Below are 19,595 nucleotides of genomic sequence, written 5' to 3' on the forward strand. Positions count from 1 at the left end.
CAGGTATTTTGGATTATGTGAAGGTTAGGTTAACTCTACATGTGTACACTATGTCTATATGTAACAAGCCATATATATATTTTTTTAAATCCTTCATATTTTGCAGTTACATCGACAAGATTTCTATTCCCGAACTTTCCATAACCGCTGCAGAGGATCATTTAAGAAGCCTAATGAGAAAACACTATTCAGAACGACAAGCTCAAAGAGTAATTACACAAACACTGAAAACTAGTACTGAACTTTATTTTAAAAAGTCAAATTGATATCAGGGTAAAGAAATTACAACAATAACCAAAATTAAATCTAGAATCTGGCACAGTGTTACAGAAGATGTCAGAGAGCGATTACAGTTTACACCACCAGCACCTTTTCAGTAGACTGGTAGCTAGAACTTCATATAGTGTGGACAAGAGAGTTCAAGCCTGGCCATTCAATTTAAAATCAGATTATCTGGACATGTCACACTGGCTAAATAAAAATACAAAAAGGAGTTAAATAGTGAGCATTTATGTATCAACCACTGGCAAATAAGAGTCCAACTGCAGTAAAATATCGCTATGAATCATGCCAGCGGAATGAATAGTCCATTTTTAAAGGGAACATTCTTTCATAAAACACAGATACATACCAACAGAAGGGGCTGGGTGAGTTAAGGGGGGTGGTTTTAAAATGTGGCAACATGTCTTTCCCTTCAAATGAGGAATTATTAAGTGTGTCAAGGGAAAATCTATTCATGATTCTTACTATCCAGAAGTGTAAACTTTAAGTAAAAAAAATGAACATGATGTAAAAGCCCTTAAATTACATCTAGACATTATGGTTGTTGAGGAGGTAGAATAGAAAAAAATATGTTATTAATGTTGTTCTAAAAAATAAAAACGAGCCTTGGATTTGGCTTGAGGTCTTTTAGTCAGCCTCTTCCTCCTCGGACTCAGATTCTGAAAAAACAGATAAAATTAATGTCAACTGCATGCACAGACAAATGTGCTATGGTGAATACAGACAAAACTACATGCTCAGTCACATCAGACAATGGGACTATCGCCTATTTTGAAGGCGAGGTGGTTATTGTACCTACTATAGTTGAACTGATTTTCAGTCGCTCTGGATAGGCGTCTGATAAATTACTCAACTCTAATGTAAAACGTAAGCCATGCTCACCTTCCTCCGCGTTCTTGAGCCACTCCACAAACTTTTTCATCTGTTCCAGGAAAACACTTCTTCCTTTGGCAACGTGGGCCTCGGTGTACCACTTCAGAATGGCCTCCTCACTCAAAACATCCGCTGGGAAAAATAAATCAACATGATCATCACAAACCAGTAGGCATCCCGGGATAAAGATGCCATTATGGCCACTTGGCAAAGACAATTATGCCCAACTAAAAAGTGCTGATGTGAATCTGCTAGGCAACCTTGCTTTCAAAACACGAACGCAAAAATTTGCTTAGATTGGCTGAAATGTTAGAAGTTTTATTTTCCATAGACACCCTGTGTTTTATTCAAATCAACTATATGCACCGTGCTTGTCTGATACCATAAGCACACGGTCTGATGAAATAATTAAGAACGACTGCAATTGATTTGATTGTGCTGGGCCGGGCTCAGACTTGCTGCGCAGTGTAAAAAATAAAAATGACAGCGAGTGACTGGGGCTAGCATCCGTTGGTCCACTCTCCTCCCTGCTGGAGTGACCACCACAGAACATCAACAATGTTTATCGCACTGTCCGTGTTGCTGAAGCTGCAACATAATTACAGCCATCTGACAAATGATCGGTTAACAAAATCCCCCATTTGTTTAGGAAAAAACATTCCCTATTCCCTCAACCCTTTCTCTCTTAAGTGACAAGTATGCGTCACATGCACGTGACCAATAGGGCCTGATGTATAGCATATCATAAAATCACAACAAATCACTCATGAACTCAGAACACAGTAACAAGTGACATCAAAATGGATGCAGAGGAAATGACAAACTAGAAACGGGGGAATGTTTACTGGTTGCTCAGGAGGTAAAGGTGAAGTCAGACATATGGAATAAATTTGACTAGTTGTGGAAAATACTGGCGATCAAGAAAAAGTATGTAAGAAGCAAGCAATGCGTGCATATGATGAGTGCCAAAAAGGAATGGTTAGATTACAATATAACTGACCGCTTAGAACAATGTAAACACTAAATAAATAAGCGTACCAGAGTTGGTTGTAACATTGTTTGTAAAGCTTCATTACAGTAAAGATTAAAAACAGTTGCATGCATTCATGAACGCAATTGACAAAATGGAACGGTTTATTTATTGTGTACGCTAATTATTCAAGTGTCGCTTTATTTTATATTTAAACGAAAATGCTTGATTGCATTTCAAATCATGAATGACTCGTATGCTTTGTGATGACAAACGAATGACTGATACAGTAGTCTGTAGAAAGTATTGAAATATAGACCTAAAAAAAGATAAGGTATTAAGACTAAACAGGATGCGCTCTAAGGCCCAAATCTCGATGGTGGTTATACAAGGCTGCTATACTAAGTCTACTAAATGATAATGATCATAATAATGCAAACCAGAAAAAGGAGGGTTATTAAAAATAATTTGACAATTTGGAACAGCGTAAATACTAAATAAATTGTAAGTAATATAAGGCAGGCTGTTCTAACAAAAAAAAAGGATAAAGCCTTCATTACAACAAAGCAAAGATTATAAAACAGCCAAATTTGTGAAATAGTTTCCCCGACGTGGTTGCGTGAGGCTTGGTGCTCACATAATCAGTTGGCTATTAAACAAACACTCAAACAATCAACAGAAGCAGGATCTGTCTTGTAGATATATACACACACTACATGACCAAAGGTATGTGGACACCTGCTCAAACAGCTCATTACAAAATTATGGGCATAAATATGGAGTTGGTCACCCCTTTGCTGCTGTAACACTCTTCTGGGAAGGCTTTCCACTATATATTGCTGCGGGGACTTGCTTACATTTAGCCACAAGAGCATTACGGAGGTCAGGCGATTAGGCCTGGCTCACAGTCGGCGTCCAAATCATCCCAAAGGCGTTTGATGAAGTCGAGGTCAGGGCTCTGTGCAGGCCAGTCATGCTCTTCTACAGCGATCTCAACAAACTTTCTGTATGGACCCCGCTTTGTGCACAGGGGCATTGTCATGCTGAAACAAGAACGTGCCTTCCCCAAACTGTTGCCACAAAGTTGGAAGCACACAAATGTCTAATGTATGCTGTAGCGGTAGGCCGAACCATGAAAAACAGTCCCAGACCATTATTCCTCCTCTACCAAACATTACAGTTGGCACTATGTATTCGGGCATCCACCAAACCCAGATTCGTCCGTCGGACTGCCAACTGGTGACGCGTGATTCATCACTACAGATGATGCGTTTCCACTGCTCCAGAGTACAATGGCGGCGAGCTTTACACCACTCCAGCCGATGCTTGGCATTGCACATGGTCAACTTAGGCTTGTGTACGGCTGCTCGGACAAGGAAACCCAATTCATGAAGCTCCCGACAGTCAGTTCTTGTGCTGACGATGCTTCCAGAGGCAGTTTGGAACTCGGTAGCGAGTATTGCAACCGAGGACAGACGATTGTTTACGCACAACACGCTTCAGTGAGCTTGTGTGGCCTACCACTTTGCGACAGCCGTTGTTGGTCCTAGACGTTTCCACTTCACAATAACAGCACTTACAGTTGACAGGGGCAGTTCTAGCAGGGCAGAAATTTGACTAAATTATTTGTTGGTGGCATCCTATGACGGTGCAACTTTGAAAGTCACTGAGCTCTTCAGTAAGGCCATTCTACTGCCAATGTTTGTCTATGGCGATTGCATGGCTGTGTGCGTGCTCAAGTCTATACACCTCTCAGGAACGGGTGTGGCTGAAATAGCTGAATCCACTAATTTGAAGGGGTGTCCACATACCTCTGTATATATAGTTTATATGGATGTTATCAAGCCAGGCACATTTAATAGTTAGGTCTATAATCCATAGCCTAGTTCAGTTGGTGTTTCCTCTCTCCTCACTTTTCTTAGTCAATTAAGGCAAGGGCTGTTTTATCGTCTCCTAACTCCGCTGCTGACTCTGCCACATTGTTCCCAACACCAATATGCTCATTAACTTTGCTATTATACACATAGCAACATGGTGTAGAAAAAGTCGCCAATTCAACAGTGCACTTATGTTTCAAAACCGCAGACAGCGACTGCTATTAAACACGGGAGAAAGAGCATTTGTTATAAGATAATATTATTTGTATTAGTGTTGCACCATTGTCCTTAACCATATACAATTTCAGTAGCACATGTCTTAGAGTGATGGACTGAGCCATCCCCACAGCCTCAATGGATCAATCCACTCAAACAAGTGCAAATCAAACAGATGTCTTGTACACCATGAAACATGATTTTCTTTTGCTACTGATCGACATAACAATTATCGGTCAACCAACAGCCTGTCGACTAAACAATCGACTTAATAGGGTCAGCCCTAGTGCATATAATGTCCCATCTCTCATATTTGGAAGAATATAAAATAATTCTAAAACGGACCACTGACCCTTCAACATTTTCAGGTGGGCTCAGGTTGGCTGAACAAAGCGGAACAGAAAGTGAAGAAACTAGAGCAGTATCTCCACCTCTTTGGCCATTGATTCTGCTCCACTTGGCATTGCCGAAGAGGAACGCCCATTTTTCATGGTAGTCAACGCAGATCTCGCTTTGATTAGCACAGCGGGAAGATTTTGGCGGCTACGGTCAATGCGAGGTCAGAAGATGGAATCAAAGCTCACTGGATAGAAAGATCCAAGGTCCCTGCCTCAGACATTCCCACCCAATGAGTTTTGAGAGAGATTGGGGAAACAAGGACGGTGGACGCAGACAACGCTGTTCACTGTTCTCCTTCCCTTTGTAAGTAAGTAAGCAAGCCTTGTCCAAGACAGAACAACCCATAGGTGCAGGAGCCTATGTCTGGTTTCTGTAGTGTAAGGCAGCTTGATACACAAGTACACTCCCTGGACAGGAACCTAGTCTGTCACAGGGCCCTACCCCCAATCCATCTCCTTAATGCTGAGTGCCAAGCATCACTTTTACCTTTGTAGAGCAGGACCACAATCTTCTGGAAGGAGTTCATGAAATGGATGTTGTCATAGCAGTACTCCTGCATCTTCACCAGCAGCAGAATCTCAGAGGCTCCCTGGGATGTGAACGCCTTCAGCAGTGGGCTGTATTGCTGTGGCGAAACAGGGGGTGTTTCCATGAGTCACAAAAAACAAGCCACAACATTGTCCTCATTTCAGACACATTTTGGTGCACCATGTGCCTATGCTGTCTGATTCCATGGCTGATTGTGAGAATCCTGCAGAGAAGGTGAACTCAAGTTTCTCTCCACACAACTCTATTTGGTAAGATGGGGAAGTGATGGCTCTGAAATCAGTGCAAGCCAATCAGCTCACCTTCAAGTGTTTGATGGCTTGTTCTGTAACCAGCTCCTCTTTCTTGTTCCACTCCACATAGCTCATAACGCTGGTCCACACGATGCCGATCATGGTCTGCTCTGAGATGTTGTTTTTCTTCATCTCCTCCCTGGCTGAGGCAATGATCTGGAGGGAAAGGAGGGAATGAAAGAAAGTTTGTAAATAAGTGATTCTGGTTATTGGGCATTTCATGTCCATCCCATGCTAACAAAATAAATGAGGATTCATAATCGAAAACTATCCTTCAACACAGAGTCTGCGATCTGATTCTCCACTCCAAGTGTGCACAAATTCACTTCCCATGCTAAAACCAATCCAATGCGTCTAAATCAACTAGGGACAATGAGAGCAAGTGCACCCTTAAAGGGTTAAGGGTAGGGAATGGAACTCAGCCAGAGGAGTGCTTCTCCAGCAATCAGCATACAGCCAGGCTTTGGACTCACGTCTTTGAAAGCATCCCCGCGCTCCATCTGTTCCTGGAGCTCCTTCTGAAGCTCCTTACGGGACCCGATGGCCTGCTGGTTCCTGGCAAAGTCTGACAGCTCCTTGAGTCCAGCATCTGTGAAGTACTTAGAGAAGTGCTCACAGCTCCGCTTGTTGGCAGGAAACAGCTCCTGCAAGACACAAGGTGAAGAAACAGGCTTAACGACACAAAATTAAGTAGAACGTATGCAACTATATTGCATCTTTATGCTTAAGCCCTGTCCAACTAAGGCGGCTTCTCCGTTGGCTCTCTCAATTCATCTTTCCTAAGTACCTTGCATCCACTTACCGCCTCATTATGAAGTCAGAGGGTAGGGACCATACAATTGAGAAGGTAAGGAGATAGGATGCGAGGAATCAAGGAAAGACAGAACCTTTCTATTCTGAGAGCTCCCTTTTCTTAACTACCCTGCTACCCAATGCCTATTTTACACTGAGCCAAGGAAAGCTAGCATGGCTTCGGATTGGACATCACCCACATGATTGGTGGTCTCACTCACCAGAAGCCTGTTATCCATGCCGACCTTCCGGAGACTTCCGGCCACAGAGTTGATGTCCTTCTCATGGATCCAGGATTTGAAAAGTTTCACAGCAAAGGCTGCAGAGACACCTTTGTAAAAGATAAAACAGGGGAAACCATTTATTTTAAGCCCACCAGGTGAAAAGCCAGATTCCACAGGACACGATTCCAGAAGTTTTACAAGTCTGCCCAGTAAAAACAGAAATTAAGCAATTTCACACACACGGATTGTTGTATGAGACAAAACCATAAATATGCCCTAAGTAAATTCACATCTTAGAGTGAATGTTTGCAACTTTCATTTAACTTTACGTCCCTACAAGTCCTTTTCACAAGTAACTGGACATGAGCGTGTAAGTATATAGTCTGGTTTCTCCAGACACAGATTATGACTAGTCCTAGATTTAAAATAATACTCAATGGAAAATCTCTATTGAAAGTGATTTTTAGTCCAGGACTAAGCTTAATCTTTGTCCAGGAAACATGCACTATTGAGCTGGCACTGCTGCACACCTTCTTTGACAAGGTTCTCGTTGTAGAGGCTGTTGAGGATAGAGGCTGAGATGTTGCCGTTGGCTAGCAGGATGCCAGTCAACATGGCCAGCTTGTTGCGCTCAGACTCAGTGAACCCCTTTAGGAACAGCAGCAACTGCACAGGAGATAAGAGGGAAACACAAATACTGAAACTTAGAATACAATAGAATGCTAGCATAAGGATGGAATACAATAGATTTCTGGTATAACACTATGGAACATAAGGCCTAGAGTTGAGAGAATTGCATATTCGAGAACAAAATGTCTAATGCCAGGCTCAATAATGTAATCCTTCTCGACGTCTAAGTCTGTATCCCAAATGGCACCCTATTCCTTTATAGTGCACTATTTTTGACCAAAGTTTGGGAAGCAGCAATGAGTTGAATAACTCTATGGTGACAACAGTAAGATCCAACAGATAAAAAAAAAAACATGCGTCATTTTGAGCAATGCTGCACAACAAGACAACATTTTTACCTTCTTGATCTCCTCTTCGAAACCTTTCTCCAGGTACTTGTAGCGCCTTATAAGCTTGTTGAAAACCTAAGTAACGACAGGGAAAACAGAGTAAGGGCCGGTTTTCCAAAAGCATCTTATGGCAAAGTTAATTGTTGGAACCTTCGTAGGAGGCTTTTTCCGAGCGGCGCAGCGGTCTAAGGCACTGCATCTCAGTGCTTGAGGCGTCACTACAGACAGCCTGGTTCAATTACAGGCTGTATCACAACCAGACATGATTGGGAGTCCCATAGAGCAGCGCACAATTGGCCCAGCGTTGTCCGGGTTTGGCCGGTGTAGGCCGTCATTGTAAATAAGAATTTGTTCTTAACTGACTTACCTAGATATATAAAAAAAAAAAAAAAAATTGTTTAACCTGAGCTGATTCCCAAAACCATTGTCACTAAAGTCACACTTAACTACACCACCAGTAGAAGAGCTTTGTTACGTTAGATGTTTTTAGCCCCCCCCCCCCCCCGAGTCACTTTACACATGGTTTATCCGTCTGTGACCACCGATAACTTCACAACGAAGTTGACTACAAATACAATTGTTACAAACAAGCGAAGGATAAAAAGAGGCTTCAAATGAAAACCGAGATGACTGCATTAAAAGATAAATAGCCCACCTACAGTATAGGTTACATAGCCTATATACAGTATTTTTATGATATTGAAAACAATAATCCTGTTCATTCAATTTAATTTAGCTACTGTCTCATTTTCACCTCAAAATATTTCATGTTTAGCCTACCATGTGTGCAATGATGAGCAAAATCATTATTTAGTGCATTATTATAGGGTAAGCCCTAGGATAAGCTGCCTCAATATTTGCAGCCATAGGTGATAATCTCTCTTTAGGACCTGATCCAGTGTTAGTCTTGTGGAATAATTACAATGTTAAGGTAAGATCTGAATGGAGAAAGCTGAACCGAGAGCAGCACTGCCTTTCGATCCTATCAGTATCGACACATGCCTCAACACCGCACTACGTGAAAGTTCTCTCGGAGTGGTGTTTTGGGAAACAAATGTTACATCTTCAGAAGTTGTAGGAAAGATGCATGGTTAAAACACTTGAAGGCCAAAGTTACATCGCTATCGGGACACCTGTCCCAGATCTCTAAATAACAGACCAATGTTAATCCAAAGACTGAAATCACTTGTATCATAATCAACCTTTTCCTTCAGTAGAAAAGGGGTTTGAACCACAGCTACTAATGTAGTAAAGAAAAACAACTGAAAGCATCATCATATTCAGCTCTATTGCTAAACCAATAAACTCCATTGCACAAGTATACCTGAGCATAAGCTTGCATGGTCTCCAGGTCTTCTTGGGCTGTAAAGAGACAGAACTCTGTACGGGTCAAGTCATCTGATAAGGTACCCCCTGGGGCTGAAAAAGAAGAAAACAAAAATGAAGGTTAGGGACCAGTTGAAATTTACTCAATTGTTACCCGGGGGAAAGTGGGGAGGGTCATGCCTTTTCAACTTCAGTCAGGGGGAGGGTTATTTATTTATATATAAACACACACTTTTTTAGTTCAGGGAAGGGTAATGTAATTTGTAATCGATTAAATGTCAGTATTGGTCAGCATTTGGGAATACTGGTATTGAATTTGACACGTGCAACTTTGGTGTACAACGCTGTTCTCGCTCATTCTCCTCGCTGAGCACAGCTGTGTGGGCATTTCGCTTTTACCCTTCCATTGGCTGTTCGATCAGTCCCTCTGTGCTTGACATATCTAGAACGTGGGCGTGTAGAGTATCTGGTAAATAGCGCATGTAGTGCGCAACAAGAACAGTGGTAGAAATGCTGCAATCAAAACTGGGAACTCGGAAATCTCCGACTAATGACTTCAGTGTGTTCAAGACAACTGGGAACTCAGAAAAAGGAGCTCCGACTAGGAACATCTTCGGAGCTCGCGGGTGGCGCAGCAGTCTAAGGCACTGCATCTCAGTGCAAGAGGTGTCACTACAGACACCCTGATTCGAATCCAGGCTGTATCACAACCAGCTGTGATTGGGAATCCCATAGGGCTGCGCACAATTGGCCCAGTGTTGTCCAGGTATCGCCGGTGTAGGCCATCATTGTAAGTAATTTGTTCTTAACTGACTTGCCAAGTTAAATAAAGGTTACATCTTCTTGAACAGTTATAAACTCGGAATTCAAAATCGGAAACTAAAATCAGGTCTCTATCTAGAGCTCTGACTTTCTGGCCTGAAGATCGCTGACATCGTGATTTGATCTTGTTTACTAAACATTTACTAAATAAAGTAACAAATGAAATAAAAGGACAATGACATGGCTAAATACAGGGAGTACCAGTACCGAGTCAATGTGCAGGGTTAAAGGTTGGTTGAGGTAATTTGTACATGTAGGTAGGGGTCAAGCGACTATGCATAGATAATAAACAGTAGCAGCGTAAAAACATGGGGGGTGGAGGTCAATGTAAAAAGTCCGGGTGGCCATTTGATTAATTGTTCAGCAGTCTTACGCCTGGGGGGGGGGGGGGGGGTAGAAGCTGTTAAGGAGCCTTTTGGACCTAGACTTGGCATTCTGGTACCGCTTGCCATGCGGTAGCAGAGAGAACAGCCTATGACTTTGGTGACTTGAGTATATTACAATTTTTTGGGCCTTCCTCTGACACCGCCTAGTATATAGGTCCTGGATGGCAGGAAGCTTTGACCCAGTGATGTACTGTGCCGTACGCACTACGCTCTGTAGCGCCTTACGGTCGGATACCCGAGCAGTTGCCATACCAGAGGGAAATGCAACCGGTCAGGATGCTCTCGATGGTGCAGCTGTATAACTGAGGATCTGGGGACCCATGCCTAATCTTTTCAGTCACCTGAGGGGGAAAAGGCGTTGTTGTGCCCTCTTCACGATTCCTGGTATGTTGGTGATGTGGACACAAAGGAACTTGAAACTCTCGACCCGCTCCACTACAGCCCCGTTGATGTGAATGGGGGAGTGGTCGACCCTCCTTTTCCTGTAGTCCACGATCATCTCCTTTAATTGCTCACGTTCAGGGAGAGGTTGTTGTCCTAGCACCACAGCTGGTGCACAAAATCTAAGGAAGTCTCGAGATTTTGCTCACCTGGAGTATAGTGTGATAAATTGAAGGCCACACTACCTGCCTAGAGAGTTTTCAGCTATACTTTTCATGGCTGTTTATTTACCACCACAGACAGATGCTGGCACTAAGACCACACTCAGTCAGCTGCATAAGGAAATAAGCAAACAGGAAGCCGCTCACCTAGAGGCGGCGCTCCTAGTGGCCGGAGACTTTATTGCAAGGAAACTTAAATCAGTCGTACCAAATTTCCATCAACATGTTAAATGTGCAACCAGAGGGAAAAACATTCTAGATCACCCGTACTCCACACACAGAGACACGTACAAAGCTCTCCCTCCATGTGATAAATCCGACCACAACTCTATCCTCCTGATTCCTGCTAACAAGCAAAAATTAAAGCAAGAAGCACCAGTGACTCTTGTCAATAAAAAAGTGATCAGATGAAGCAGATGCTAAACTACAGGACTGTTTTGCTATCACAGACTGGAACATGTTCCGGGATTCTTCCGACGGCATTCAGTCAGTGGCTTTATCAATAAGTGCATTGAGGACATCGTCCCCACAGTGACTGTACGTACATACCCCAACCAGAAGCAACATTCGCACTGAGCTAGAGGGTAGAGCTTCCGCTTTCAAGATGCAGGACTCAAACCCGGAAGCTTACAAGAAATCCTGCTACGACCTGCGACGAACCATCAAACAGGCAAAGTGTCAATACAGGGCTAAGATTGAATCATACTACACCGGCTCCGACGCTCGTCTTATGTGGCAGGGCTTGCAAACTATTACAGACTACAAAGGGAAGCACAGCCTCGAGCTGCCCAGTGACACAAGCCTACCAGACGAGCTAAATCACTTCTACACTCGCTTCGAGGAAAGCAACACTGAGGCATGCATGAGAGCATCAGCTGTTCCGGATGACTGTGTGATCACACTCTCCGTAGCCGACGTGAGTAAGACCTTTAAACAGGTCAACATACACAAGGCTGCTGGGCCAGACGGATTACCATGACGTGTGCTCCGGGAATGTGCTGACCAACTGGCAGGTGTCTTCACTGACATTTTCATAATTGAGTCTGTAATACCAACATGTTTCAAGCAGACCACCATAGTCCCTGTGCCCAAGAACAAGGTTGGTAATGGCTCACATCAACACCATTATCCCAGAAACCCTAGACCCACTCCAATTTGCATACTGCCCAAACAGATCCACAGATGATGCAATCTCTATTGCACTCCACACTGCCCTTTCCCACCTGGACAAAAGGAACACATATGTGAGAATGCTGTTGATTGACTACAGTTCAGCGTTCAACACCATAGTACCCTCAAAGCTCATCACTAAGATAAGGAACCTGGGACTTAACATCTCCCTCTGCAACTGGATCCTGGACTTACTGACAGGCCGCCCCCAGGTGGTGAGGGTAGGTAGCAACACATCTGCCACGCTGATCATCAACACTGGAGCTCCCCAGGGGTGCATGCTCAGTCCCCTGCTGTACTCCGTGTTAACCCACTACTGCGTGGACAGGCACGACTCCAACACCATCATTAAGTTTGCAGACGACAACAGTGGCAAGCCTGATCACCGACAACAACGAGACAGCCTATAGGGAGGAGGTCAGAGACCTGGCCGGGTGGTGCCAGAATAACAACCTATCCCTCAACGTAACCAAGACTAAGGGGATGATAGTGGACTACAAGAAAAGGAGGACCGAGCACGCGCCCATTCTCATCGACAGGGGCTGTAGTGGAGCAGGCTGAGAGCTTCAAGTTCCTTGGTGTCCACATCAACAAACTACAATGGTCGAAACACACCAAGACAGTCGTGAAGAGGGCACGACAAAGCCTATTCCCCCTGAGGAAACAAAGATTTGGCATTGGTCCTCAGATCCTCAAAAGGTTATACAGCTGCAACATCGAGAGCACTGGTTGCATCACTGCCTGGTACGGCAATTGCTCGGCCTCTGACCGCAAGGCACTACAGAAGGTAGTGCGTACGGCCCAGTACATCACTGGAGCTAAGCTGCCTGCCATCCAGGACCTCTATACCAGACGGTGTCAGAGGAAGACCCTAAAAATTGTCAAAGACTCCAGCCACAGACTGTTCTCTCTACTACCGCATGGCAAGCGGTACTGGAGAGCCAAGTCTAGGACAAAAAGGCTTCAACAGTTGTTACTCCAAGACATAAGACTCATGAACAGGTATTCAAATTGCTGCCCGAACTATCTGCATTGTGCCACCCCCCCAACTCCTCTTTTTATGCTGCTGCTACTCTGTTTATCATATATGCATAGTCACTTTAACTATACATTCATGTACATGCTACCTCAATTGGGCCGACCAACCAGTGCTCCCGCACATTGGCTAACCGGGCTATCTGCATTGTGTCCCACCCACCAATCCCTCTTTTACACTACTGCTACTCTCTGTTCATCATATATGCATTATCACTTTAACCATATCTACATGTACATACTACCTCAATCAGCCTGACTAACCGGTGTCTGTATGTAGCCTCGATACTTTTACAGCCTCGCTACTGTATGTAGCCTGACTTTTTACTGTTATTTTATTTATTTTCCTACCTATTGTTCACCTAATACCTTTTTTGCACTATTAGTTAGAGCCTGTAAGTAAGCATTTCACTATAAGGTCTGTTGTATTCGGAGCACGTGACACATAAACTTTGATTTGACAATGCCTGGTCTCTGACCTCCCTATAGGCTGTCTCATTGTTGTCGGTGATCAGGCCTACCACTGTTGTGTCGTCAACAAACTTGGGGTTGGAGTCGTGCTTGGCCATGCAGTTGTGGGTGAAAAGGGAGAATAGGAGGGGACTAAGCATGCACCTCTGACGAGCTGCCGTGTTGAGAATCAGCGTGGCGATATGTTGTTACCTACTCTTACCGCCTTGGGATAGCCCGTCACGAAGTCCAGGATCCAGTTGCCGAGGAATGTGTTTTAATCACGAGGTCCTTCGCTTAGTTGGCAATATGGTGTTGAACGCTGAATTGTGGTCAATGAACAGCATTCTCACATCCTTTTGTCCATGTGGGAAAGGGCAGTGTGGAGTGGAGCAATCTTTTTAAACTAGGCCTAATAGGCTTTTTTGGAGAGAAGCATGCGTGCTCTTGCTGCATGTAAAATAGACCTAGGCCAATTTAGCTGTCGGGGAAAGTTGCAAAGAGTGTGTTGATAACATTGTTGCACAGGACAGATCAAATAAAATTGTATTGGTCACATACATGTGTTTAGCAGATGTTATTGCGGATGTAGCGAAATGCTTGTCTTTCTTATACTCTGGAGACAGTGATGAGCAGTGAAAAAGAGCCCAACGAATTGACATCCATTGAGCAACGAGACAAGCAATGACATGTAAAAGACACGCAGGCTAAACCTCATTTGTTGTTGAATTTCTACATTTAATTTAAATACAAGTTTCTATAAAAAAAAATGTAGGTTGGTATCATTTTCAGTCGTCACTATGACAACGAACACAACCTGAAGCACTGAATATGAATATGGTATGAATATGGCTGTAGTTCTCAACCACGGTTTGAGTTGATAGAAATCACGACTGCAAAATTGATAGCCTACTATGGGATTTAATATTCCCTGCCATTTTGTTTAAATCATTTTGGAGGGGGAGGGTTACATGTTTTATTTTTTTCAAAATGCTCAGAGAGGGCCAGGTAATATACACTGCTCAAAAAATAACACATCCTAGATCTGAATGAATGAAATATTCTTATAAAATACTTTTTTCTTTACATAGTTGAATGTGCTGACAACAAAATCACAAAAATTATCAATGGAAATCTAATTTATCAACCCATGGAGGTCTGGATTTTGAGTCACACTCAAAATTAAAGTGGAAAACCACACTACAGGCTGAACCAACTTTGATGTAATGTCCTTAAAACAAGTCAAAATGAGGCTCGGTAGTGTGTGTGGCCTCCACGTGCCTGTATGACCTCCCTACAACGCCTGGGCATGCTCCTGATGAGGTGGTCTCCTGAGGGATCTCCTCCCAGACCTCGACTAAAGCATCCACCAACTCTTGGACAGTCTGTGGTGCAACGTGGCGTTGGTGGATGGAGCGAGACATGATGTCCCAGATGTGCTCAATTGGATTCAGGTCTGGAGAACGGGCGGGCCAGTCCATAGCATCAATGCCTTCCTCTTGCAGGAACTGCTGACACACTCCAGCCACATGAGGTCTAGCATTGTCTTGCATTAGGAGGAACCCAGGGCCAACCGCACCAGCATATGGTCTCACAAGGGGTCTGAGGATCTCATCTCGGTACCTAATGGCAGTCAGGCTACCTCTGGCGAGCACATGGAAGGCTGTGCGGCCCCCCAAAGAAATGCCACCCCACACCATGACTGACCCACAACCAAACCAGTCATGCTGGAGGATGTTGCAGGCAGCAACAGTATGAACCTGCTTTCATCTGTGAAGAGCACAGGGCGCCAGTGGCGAATTTTCCAATCTTGGTCTTCTCTGGCAAATGCCAAACGTCCTACACAGTGTTGGGCTGTAAGCACAACCCCCACCTGTGGACGTCGGGCCCTCATACCACCCTCATGGAGTCTGTTTCTGACCGTTTGAGCAGACATCATTTTGCAGGGCTCTGGCAGTGCTCCTCCTTGCACAAAGGCAGAGGTAGCGGTCCTGCTGCTGGGTTGTTACCCTCCTACGGCCTCCTCCACGTCTCCTGATGTACTGGCCTGTCTCCTGGTAGCGCCTCCATGCTCTGGACAATACGCTGACAGAAACAGCAAACCTTCTTGCCACAGCTCACATTGATGTGCCATCCTGGATGAGCTGCACTACCTGAGTCACTTGTGTGGGTTGTAGACTCCGTCTCATGCTACCACCAGAGTGAAAGCACCGCCAGCATTCAAAAGTGACCAAAACATCAGCCAGGAAGCATAGGAACTGAGAAGTGGTCTGTGGTCACCACCTGCAGAATCACTCCTTTATTGGGGGTGTCTTGCTAATTGCCTATAATTTCCACCTGTTGTCTATTCCATTTGCACAACAGCATGTGAAATGTATTGTCAGTGTTGCTTCCTAAGTGGACAGTTTGATTTCACAGAAGTGTGATTGACTTGGAGTTACATTGTGTTGTTTAAGTGTTCTCTTTATATTTTTGAGCGGTGTATTTTCTAGGGATGCACGATATATCAGTGAAAATATTGGAAATCGGCTGATATTAGCTAAAAATGACAACATTGTTAGTTTAACGGCAATATAGAAAACCGATGTCAAAGCTACCGTGCATACCTATATAACGCAGGTACGTGACGTAATGACGCCCACAAAGTCTACTGTGTGGATCGGGCAGTCAACAAGCCGAGGAGTCATTTGAAAGAGTAAGAAAATTTCAGCGAGACAACTCAAAGGCGAAATCCATTAAAGACAAGATAATGGAATTCATTACCCTTGACAATCAACCGTTCTTTTTTGACATGCAAGACCCAAACGGCGTTCCATAGAAATCCTGAGAATGAACCGACTGAACAAATGAACAGCGAAAGAAATAGGTTTTGATTATGTTTTACTGGTAATGGGAACATATGTAAATGCCAACAAACTAACCTTTTGGTTAGTGTGGTGTGTGTAACCTATATTTAACTAGGCAAGTCAGTTAAGAACAAATTCTTATTTAAATTGACGGCCTACCCCAGGCCAAAGCCGGACGACTCTGTGCCAATTGTGCGCCGCCCTATGGGACTCCAAATCACGGCCGGATGTGATACAGCCTGGATTTGAACCAGTGAATGTAGTGACGCCTCTTGTACGGAGATACAGTGCATTAGACCGCTGCGTCCACACGTGTGTATTAACTATTTAACTGAACTAGAATGCTTAAAAGGCCGCAAAAATGTTAAATATCAATATCGTTTTTTGGCAAGGAAAATATCAGAATCGGGCAAAAATGTAATATCGGTGCATCACTAATATTTTCCTCAGGGGAAGGGTCATCCACTTTCATTTCAGAGGTCCGATTATCTCCAGGTATCCCTCAATATAAATAACGTTCACTCCCTTATTATACAGACTTTCACACAAACACACTTTTTTTTTTCAATTTTCTCCTTACCTAGCATTCCATTTTATCCTTATTTTGCCAGCACCTTACACTAACATGCTCTTCCATTCTATCCTTACCCAGCATTCCATTCTATCCTTACCCAACATTCCGCCAGCCACCAGGATGTCGAAGAGTGTCTCAGCATAGCGGCGGTAGTCAAGCTTGGCACCAGAGGCATCAAGAAATTTCGCAACAGCGTCAAGATCACTGCCAGTTTGGTTCAGACCTTGTACAATGGTTTCCTGAAACTGAGTAGGGTCAAACACCTTCTTTTCATCTGTTGAAAGATCGATGCATTCATTAGGGACACAAATCATAGCAGTTTTTTGCCAGTCATGATAGTAATACATTCAGTTTACACCCACCTCTCTTCCTAGTTTTAAAACGCTGGCCTGTAAGCGTTGGCTTCTGAATCTTTTGATTACTCATAAAAGACACCCTGAATGAGAATGAGAAGAGAGCATTATTATTATAGCTGAAAGATAATCTAGTTGTCTGTAAGTCAACACCACAAGATATGTACAAGTAGGATTGACAGGTGTTGGTTTGGAGAAAAAAATTGTAATAATTGACAAGTCAGAACCCCCATGGCAATGTTATCCATAACACACAATGTTGGCAACTGCTGTTAACGAGTTTAGAGCCATATGGCTCCGCAGTCAACTAACTTTAGCTAGCTAAATGTACATCATCAGCTAGTTAGCTAGCTAACGCCGACTACATTATGGCTTGTTACAAGTAACTACCTAGCTAGATAGTCAAATAGACATATAGATATCATAGGCTGATCATGCAATGACAGCAAGGATAACTGTTGAAAAAGTAGTTACCACGCTACTTAGCTAGCTATTTCTCAAGCGTAAGGCCTGCCGGCTGGCTAGGTACCCCGAATCTCCATTTATGGCCAGTTCGCTAGCTAGCAAGTAACTGACGAAGTTAACTGCTAATCGGCCTGAAAAATCAACAAATACCACCATCTGTAACATATTGTAAGGCTAGCTAGTTACTACTACTACTACTATAAAGACATAACGTTACATGCCATGCATGATTGACAATTAGCTAGCCAGAGTATGCAGGCTAACGTTAGCGAGCATGGCTGCTAACACGTAAGCAAACGTGCGCAGGCGTCTAATACACCTGATTGATTTAGCTAGGTACTATCGAAAGCATGCCAGTTCATTCACATTACTGTTATAAACTACTTACCGAAATCAAAGTTACTCTCAAAAACAGTCGAAGAAAAACAACGAACGTTACTGCGACAGAACTGAAATGATTTATCTGGCTGTGAAGCGGCTGCGCAATCTTCTTCTTCTTCTTTGGAATTTAAGGGCGTTTGGCATCCATTCTTTAAAGGTGCATTAACGCCACCTACTGTGCTGGAGTGTGGGCCAGCGACAGGAAGGAACTAAATAATACTTGCCAGCCGGTCATTATTAGATATCTTTTTTTTTTTATGTAACCTTTATTTAACTAGGCAAGTCAGTTAAGCACAAATTCTTATTTATAATGACAGCCTACCAGGGAACAGTGGGTTAACTGCCTTGTTCAGGGGTAGAACAACATATTTTTTACATTGTCAGCTCAGGGATTCAATCAAGCAATCTTTCGGTTACTGGCCCAAAGCTCTAACCACTAGGCTACCTGCCTAGTGCCTAGATGGGATATAGCTTTTGTCAAATTGACATCAAAAGTAGATTTTTTTGTGTGTGCATTTTAGCTAACCCTGACTTTAACCTAATTATCGAGAGTAAGAAGAGGGTGCTGATGGAGAAGGGCGACATCTTAAACTGGCTCTGACACCTGTTGTATGTGGTAGGGCTTGCAGACGATAACGGATTGCAAAGGGAAACCCAGCCGTAAGATGCCCAGTGATGAAGAACACCCAAACGAGCTAAATGCCTTTTATGCTCACTTCGAGGAACACTTGGTCTTCCATGAAAGCTCATGTTGTTCCCGGATGACTGTGTCTGTGCCAATGTGAGTAAAACTTTTAAACAGGTAATCACTCGCAAGGCCGCTTGGCCAGACCAAGACACGTTATCAAAGCATGCGCAGACCAGCTGGCAAGTGTCTTCACAGACATTTTCAATCTCTCCTTGTTCCAGTCTGTAATCCTAACACGTTTAAAACTGACCACCATTGTCCCTGTTCTCAAGAACTCCAAGGTAACCTGGTTAAATGACTGTCACCCTATAGCACTCACATCTGTAATTATGAAGTGATTTGAAAGGCTGGTCATGCTACACATCAACACCATCATCCCAGACACCCTTGGCCCACTCAAATTCCCATACCGCCCCAACAGATCCAGAGATGCCACAATCTCAGTTGCACTTCACACTGCCCTCTCCCACCTGGACAAGAGGGAAAATAACTATGTGTGAATGCTGTTCATAGACTACAGCTCAGCGTTCAACACCAGAGTCCCCTCCAAGCTCATCATCAAGCTAGGGACCCTGGTCCTGAACACCTCCCTCTGTAACTGGATAATGGACTTCATGACGGTATGGACCCAGGTGTTGAGAGTAGGCAACAACACCTTTGCCATGCTGACCCTCAACACGTGGGGCCCCTCAAGGGTGTGTGCTTAGTCTCCTCCTGTACTCCCTGTTCACTCCAACACCAACAGCCTACAGGGAGGCCAGACAGTTGTCAGTGTGGTGCTATGACAACAACCTCTCCCTCAACATCAGAACGTGGACTACAGGAGAAAGAGGGGAGAGCACACCAACATCCACATATACAGGGCTGTAGTGGAGTGGGTCAAAAGCTTCAAGTTACTTGGCATTCACATCATGAAGGACTTAACATGGTCCACACACACCTGCCTCTTCCCCCTCAGGAGGCTGAAAAGATTTGTCATGGTTCCTCGGATCCTCAAAAAGTTATA

General features: G+C 43.8%; 1 protein-coding gene across 1 annotated transcript; it reads right to left on the minus strand.

Annotated features, from left to right (window-relative positions):
• Positions 1-229: 229 nt before the first annotated feature.
• LOC110520288 (eIF5-mimic protein 2-A) lies at positions 230-18,112 on the minus strand. The gene is made up of 12 exons (XM_036974791.2): positions 17,909-18,112; positions 17,065-17,138; positions 16,800-16,976; positions 8,816-8,910; positions 7,501-7,566; positions 7,003-7,138; positions 6,470-6,579; positions 5,930-6,100; positions 5,466-5,612; positions 5,104-5,242; positions 1,165-1,287; positions 230-941 (listed from the first exon to the last, which is right to left on the minus strand). Exons 2-12 carry the CDS (start codon positions 17,126-17,128, stop codon positions 910-912), a joined length of 1,260 nt encoding a protein of 419 aa, XP_036830686.1. The 5' UTR covers positions 17,129-17,138; positions 17,909-18,112; the 3' UTR covers positions 230-909.
• Positions 18,113-19,595: the final 1,483 nt, after the last annotated feature.

Source organism: Oncorhynchus mykiss, chromosome 3 (assembly GCF_057628025.1).
Source record: "Oncorhynchus mykiss isolate SJ-2025 chromosome 3, ASM5762802v1, whole genome shotgun sequence".
Lineage (NCBI taxonomy): Eukaryota > Metazoa > Chordata > Actinopteri > Salmoniformes > Salmonidae > Oncorhynchus > Oncorhynchus mykiss.